At 64.5% G+C, this 6,000-nt stretch overlaps 2 protein-coding genes across 3 annotated transcripts; both read left to right on the top strand.

Annotated features, from left to right (window-relative positions):
* Window positions 1-7: 7 nt before the first annotated feature.
* Window positions 8-2,379, top strand: LOC136006219 (thyroid receptor-interacting protein 6-like). Of its 2 annotated transcripts, none has more exons than XM_065664268.1 (7): window positions 8-405; window positions 761-841; window positions 914-1,017; window positions 1,092-1,149; window positions 1,673-1,784; window positions 1,850-1,964; window positions 2,053-2,379. In XM_065664268.1, exons 1-7 carry the CDS (start codon window positions 187-189, stop codon window positions 2,225-2,227), a joined length of 864 nt encoding a protein of 287 aa, XP_065520340.1. In that variant the 5' UTR covers window positions 8-186; the 3' UTR covers window positions 2,228-2,379. The 2 variants fall into 2 exon arrangements, with proteins under 2 accessions (XP_065520340.1, XP_065520338.1); XM_065664266.1 differs by having other exon boundaries at window positions 1,673-1,788.
* Window positions 2,380-3,555: 1,176 nt separating this feature from the next.
* On the top strand, window positions 3,556-5,395 carry LOC136006221 (uncharacterized). Its single transcript, XM_065664270.1, has 2 exons — window positions 3,556-3,612; window positions 4,464-5,395. The coding sequence occupies exon 2, from the start codon at window positions 4,475-4,477 to the stop codon at window positions 5,297-5,299; it is 825 nt and encodes a 274-aa protein (XP_065520342.1). The 5' UTR covers window positions 3,556-3,612; window positions 4,464-4,474; the 3' UTR covers window positions 5,300-5,395.
* Window positions 5,396-6,000: the final 605 nt, after the last annotated feature.

Genomic DNA, 6,000 nt, shown 5'->3' with positions numbered 1-6,000 from the left:
TTCTGAACCCCAGAACCCTTTAGGGCCCCCCCCCATACTTTAAACCCCACTGAAGTGGGTGCCGGGCTCATAGGGGTCCTTAAAGCCCCCCCAGGTTCTCCCTAAACCCAGTGCTGGGACCTTTTGGGGTGCCCCCAACCCCTCCATGGTCCCTGCAGCCCTTTTGGGGACCCCCCCCCCCCCATAATGGGTTCTGGACCCCTTTGGGCCCCCCCAAAGCCCCCTCAACCTTTGCCTTTGGGGCCCCCCTTGCCCCCCAGGTTGATGGTGGAGGCCGCGGGGCTGTCGGGGGCTCGGGGGGCCCTACTCCAGCAGGGACGGGAGCTATGGGGCAGCCCCATGGACTGCCCAAAGGCTGCCCTGGGGCCCCTGAGGGGGCGGCTGCAGGAGGGGAAGCAGCGGCTGGTGGGTGCCAATGGGGGAATATGGGGCTTGGGGGGGGGCCTGATGGGTTTGGGGGGGTCTGGGGGGGGGGGAATTTGATGGTTATGGGGGGGGGGTTGGGGTCCTCAAAGTGTCCCAGCGCCGGTTTTGGGAGGGATGAGGGATATTTGGGGGTCCTGGATGGGGATTTGGGGTTTCTGGGGGGGGCCATGGAGGGGGTTGGAGCTTTGGGGGGGTTTGGGGGTTATTGATGGGTTTGGAGTTAAGGGGGAGGCTGTGGGGGGGGGATTTGGGGGTCTGGGGGGGGGGGTTTGGGTCCCCCTCATGGCTTTGGGGTCCCTCATTTCCTTGTGCCCCCCCCCCCCATCCCTTCCAGTCCCATCGCTGGGTCCAGCTCCGGGCTTTGGCTGCCTCCAATGGGAAGCTCCAGGCGCAGCTGCGCCCCCTGCAGGCCCAGGTGAGTAAAGAGGGGGCGTGGCTTAAAGGGCGGGGGGGGCGTGGCCTCACCCCTTTGGCCACACCCCTTCAGGCCCTGGAGGCGGTGCGGCCCCCCCCGGAGCTGCAGGGGGAGGGGCAGCGGCTGTTGGAAGTGCTGAGCATGCTGGGAAAGCGGAGGGTGCCCCTCCCCCCGAGGTGAGTGAATTGGGGGAGGGGGGGGGAAGGGGGGGGGGGGAGGGGCTGTGCTGACCCCTCTTTTCTCCCTTTAGCCCCGCCCACAGCCCCCTGCAGCCAATCAGACGCGCCCTGGGGATGGCAGAGAGTGAGGTGGGGGAGGGGCCCTGAGGGGAGGGGAATTGGGGGGAGGGGGAAATGTGGGGAAGGGCGGTGGGGGAGGGGCCATAAAGGGAGAGGGAAATGGGGGGAGGGGCGAACAAGGGGGGGGGCAATGGGGGAGGGGCCATAAAAGGAGGGAGAGGAAATGGGGGGAGGGGCATTAAAGGGGGGGACAATGGGGGGGAGGGGCCAACAAGGAGGAGGAGGCAATGGGGGAGGGGCCATAGAGGGGGGAGGGGCAATGGGGGGCGGGGCATTAAAGGTGGGGGACAAAGGGGGGAGGGGCCAACGAGGTGGGGGGGGCAATGGGGGAGGGGCCATAAAGGGAGAGGGGAAATGGGAGGGGCCAGAAAAGGGGGGAGGGGAAATGGGGGGAGGGGCATTAAAGGGGGGGACAATGGGGGGGAGGGGCCAACAAGGAGGAGGAGGCAATGGGGGAGGGGCCACAAAGGGGGGAGGGGCCATGGGGGGGAGGGGCAATGGGGCCGTGGCTCAGGGCGCGTTTGTGCCCCAGCCCCCACAGGGGGCGCTGTTGCGGGTGGCCGCGCTGCGGGGGGAGCTGCAACAGCTGCGGGGGGCGTGGCCAGCGCAAGGGGCGGGGCCGGAGAAGCCCCGCCCACCCCGCGGTGAGTGAAGGGGTTGGGGGGGGAAGGAGGAGGGTGTGGCCTGCACTGACCCCGCCCCTTTGCAGGGCCCGCGGTGGGCGTGGCCAGCACCACGCTCCTCCCCCAGCTGCAGGCGCTGTCCAATCAGCTCCGGCAGCGCATCAAGGACTGGCCCCACCTCCAGGATGTCGCCAGCCAATGGTGAGTCGGGGAGGGTGGGTCTGTGAGAGGCCACGCCCCCCCCAATGTGTGACGTCACATTCCCCCCCGCCCCCTTCATCTCCCATAGGTGGGAGCAGCCGGCCCAGTGGATAGAAGCCGAGCCCCCCGGCAGCATCCCCTTCTCCCATTGGCTGAAGCGCTGGACCCAGGCCTCCCATGTCCTGGGCTTGCCCCGCCCCCTCCCTTTAGCCCCGCCCACCAGCGACGAGGAAGAGCAGGACCAGAGCAAGCCCCACCCCTGAGCCTCGCTTTCACCAGACGATCCTATTGGATGCTTCACAGGAGGCGGGGCTTGGAGCGGGGGTGCGGCCTCGGGGCTGAGGTCCTGGCAGGGGCATAGAGCGGCTCCTGTAGAAACCAAGCAGTAAATAAAGCAGCTCCTGCGTTAATTACATGCAAACGAGGTTGCGCCCATGCTAATGAGATGCAAAGCACCTCTTGTGTTAACAAACAACATGCCAACGAAGCAGAGCCTCCGATAACACCTGAACAAAGCAGGTCCGGCACAACCACACCCCCCCCCCCGGTGTGGTTTGAACCCAGCCACACAGCTCATTCGCCCATTCCCGTCCCTGCTCTGTCCCATTCCCGTTCCTGCTCTGTCCCATTCCCGTCCCTGCTCTGTCCCATTCCCGTTCCTGCTCTGTCCCATTCCCGTCCCTGCTCTGTCCCATTCCCGTTCCTGCTCTGTCCCATTCCCGTTCCTGCTCTGTCCCATTCCCGTTCCTGCTCTGTCCCATTCCGTTCCTGCTCTGTCCCATTCCCGTTCCTGCTCTGTCCCATTCCCGTTCCTGCTCTGTCCCATTCCCGTCCCTGCTCTGTCCCATTCCCATTCCTGCTCTGTCCCATTCCCGTTCCTGCTCTGTCCCATTCCCGTCCCTGCTCTGTCCCATTCCCGTTCCTGCTCTCCCCGTTCCGGGTCCCTCAGGCCTGTTCCTCAGGAAGTGCCGGTCTCTGTGCCGAATCCTGTGCTCGGAACCGGCGTTCCCATATCCCATACCCCACATCCCATACCCCACACCCCATATCCCATACCCCACATCCCATACCCCACATCCCATACCCCATATCCCATACCGCACATCCCATACCCCATATCCCACACCCCATATCCCATACCCCACACCCCATACCCCATACCCCATACCCCACATCCCATACCCCATATCCCATACCCCATACCCCACATCCCATACCCCATATCCCATACCCCATATCCCACACCCCATATCCCATACCCCACACCCCATATCCCATACCCCACATCCCATACCCCACATCCCATACCCCATATCCCATACCCCACATCCCATACCCCATATCCCATACCCCACACCCCATACCCCATACCCCATACCCCACATCCCATACCCCATATCCCATACCCCATATCCCATACCCCACACCCCATACCCCACACCCCATACCCCACACCCCATACCCCACATCCCATACCCCATTTCCCATACCCCACATCCCATACCCCATACCCCACACCCCGTTCCCGTTCCCGTCCCTGTCTCTATGGGGCTCCCCATGGCTCCACCCCCGCGCTCTCTATGGGGGGGGCCCCTTCCTGCCTGCAGCTTCCGGGGCTGCTTCCGCTTCCTGCCCGCGGCACCCAAAGGTAACGGGGCCTGTGGGGCACCCATGGGTGCTCTGGGGGGCTATGGGGCACCCATGGGTGCTGTGGGGGCTATAGGAGACTATGGGACACCCATGGGTGCTGTGTGGCTATGGGGGCCTACGGGGCACCCATGGGTGCTGTGGGGACATGGGGATCTATGAGGTAACCATGGGTGCTGTGGGCCTATGGGACACCCATGGGTGCTGTGGGCTATGGGAGACTATGGGACACCTATGGGTGTTGTGGGGACGTGGGGATCTATGGGGCACCCATGGGTGTTGTGGGGACATGGGGATCTATGGGGCACCCATGGGTGCTGTGGTTCTATGGGGCAAGTATGGGTGCTGTGGTTCTATGGGGGCCTATGGGAAACCCATGGGTGCTGAGGGGTTATGGGGGCTATGGGGCACCCATGATTGCTGTGGGGCTATGGGAGACTATGGGGCACCCATGGGTGCTGTGGGGTTAGGGGGGCTATGGGGCACCCATGGGTGCTGTGGGGTTAGGGGGGCAATGGGGCACCTATGGGTGCTGTGGGGTTAGAGGGGCTATGGGGCACCCATGGGTGCTGTGGGGCAATGGGGAGCTATGGGGTACCCATAGGTGCTGTGGGTTTATGGGGGGCAATGGGGCACCCATGGGTCCTGTGGGGACATGGGGATCATTGGGACACCCATAGGTGCTGTGGGGCTATGGGGGGCAATGGGGATACCCATGGGTGCTGTGGGGCAATGGGGGCTATGGGGCACACATGGGTGCTGTGGGGCAATGGGGGGCTATGGGGCACACATGGGTGCTGTGGGGCTGTGTGGCACCCATGAGTGCTGTGACCCCCTCCTGTGGCCCCACAGGTCCCGGGGCCATGTGGGGCTGCCCCACAGCTCCTGTGACCGTCGCCCTCTGCGCCCTCCTGGCCACCAGCTCCTCATTGGCGACCACTGAGCCCCAACCAACCCCATTGGCTACCCCTGACCACCGAGCATCGCCATTGGCTGCCAGCGAGCACCAAGCATCCCCATTGGCTACCAGTGCCCCCACCAATGGGCAACTCTGGAGCTCCGTGGCCACCGGACCCCATTGGGCCACCACAAGGACCTCCAGTGGCCACCCAATGGCCACAGAGCCCGCCATTGGCCAACCCCCAACATCGAAGCCAACCATTGGCCAACCCCCAACATCGAAGCCAACCATTGGCCAGCCCCCAACATCAAAGCCTGCCATTGGCCAGCCCCCAACATCGAAGCCTGCCATTGGCCAGCCCCCAACATCGAAGTCTGCCATTGGCCAGCCCCCAACATCGAAGCCTGCCATTGGCCAGCCCCCAACATCGAAGTCTGCCATTGGCCAGCCCCCAACATCGAAGCCTGCCATTGGCCAGCCCCCAACATCGAAGCCTGCCATTGGCCAGCCCCCAACATCGAAGTCTGCCATTGGCCAGCCCCCAACATCGAAGCCTGCCATTGGCCAGCCCTTAATCCCGGAGGCCACGGCGGCGCCCCCTAGGTCCTGGCACTGGTTGGTGCCCTCGGCGGCCGCCATCTTGGTTCCGCTGGGCCTGGTGGCGGCCGCGTGGCTCCGGCACCGCCGCGGCTCCGCCTCCGGTCCCATGGGGCCGGCCCCCGAGGAGGAGAGGCCGGGGACGCCCTCAGCCAATGGGGACACTGCAATGGCGGCCACTTCCTGTTGACATCGGAAGAGGAACCCCCCCCCCCGTTTTTGGGTGATTTTCCGGGGTTTGAGTCATTTTGGGCACATCTATTTAATAAAACCAGCCCCGAGCTCATTGGTTGGTTGGTGCGGGGTGGGAGGGGCGGGCCTAAAGTGGCCCGTAAAGAATCAGGCCTCCCATTGGTTGGAGCCCCCCACCAAGCAAAGAGGAGGGAAGGCAAGATGGCCACCGGTGACACCAATATGGCTGCCGTGGTTGGTGAATCCAAGATGGCCACCGGGAGCTGCCCAGCCAATGAGAGCGATGCAGCCTTGAGGCCGGTCCAATCCAGAGCATCCACAGCCCGAGATGGGAGGGGCCAAGCGGTGACCCCAGTGACGTCACAGCCTCACGCACCGCAGCCATTGGTCGCTCCTCCTGGAGCCCCTCCCTTTCCAAGATGGCCGCCCTCAGCAGGCTCCTCCCCTTCCTGGCAGCCATCTTGGATTGGGCAGGCCTTGAGGCTGCGCTGCTCTGATTGGCTGGGCGGTACCTGGCGGCCATCTTGGCGCCCATGCTGCCCTCATGGAGGCGGTCCCTTCAAGGGGATAATGAGATGCAAATGAGAGGGCGGGGCCCAAAACCTGGCGCTGGATCCAGCTGTGGCCCAATCAGAGGCGAGGGGCGGGGCTCAGTCCCGGCAGCGGCCAATCAGAGGCGAGGGGCAGGGCTTGGTCCCA

The sequence above is a fragment of the Lathamus discolor genome, unplaced genomic scaffold, assembly GCF_037157495.1.
Source record: "Lathamus discolor isolate bLatDis1 unplaced genomic scaffold, bLatDis1.hap1 Scaffold_1033, whole genome shotgun sequence".
Classification (NCBI taxonomy): domain Eukaryota; kingdom Metazoa; phylum Chordata; class Aves; order Psittaciformes; family Psittacidae; genus Lathamus; species Lathamus discolor.
The sequence above is the reverse complement of the archived record's forward strand: the minus strand, read 5'-3'. Positions and strand labels throughout refer to the sequence as shown.

Excerpts from the sequence above, each read along its gene's own strand:
- LOC136006219 (XM_065664266.1), top strand. The coding sequence starts at position 187 with ATGGGTTCTGGACCCCTTTGGGCCCCCCCAAAGCCCCCTCAACCTTTG. Across the intron at positions 406-760 it reads AGGAGGGGAAGCAGCGGCTG|TCCCATCGCTGGGTCCAGCT; the intron begins GTGGGTGCCAAT and ends CATCCCTTCCAG. Across the intron at positions 842-913 it reads TGCGCCCCCTGCAGGCCCAG|GCCCTGGAGGCGGTGCGGCC; the intron begins GTGAGTAAAGAG and ends ACACCCCTTCAG.
- LOC136006221 (XM_065664270.1), top strand. The coding sequence starts at position 4,475 with ATGTGGGGCTGCCCCACAGCTCCTGTGACCGTCGCCCTCTGCGCCCTC.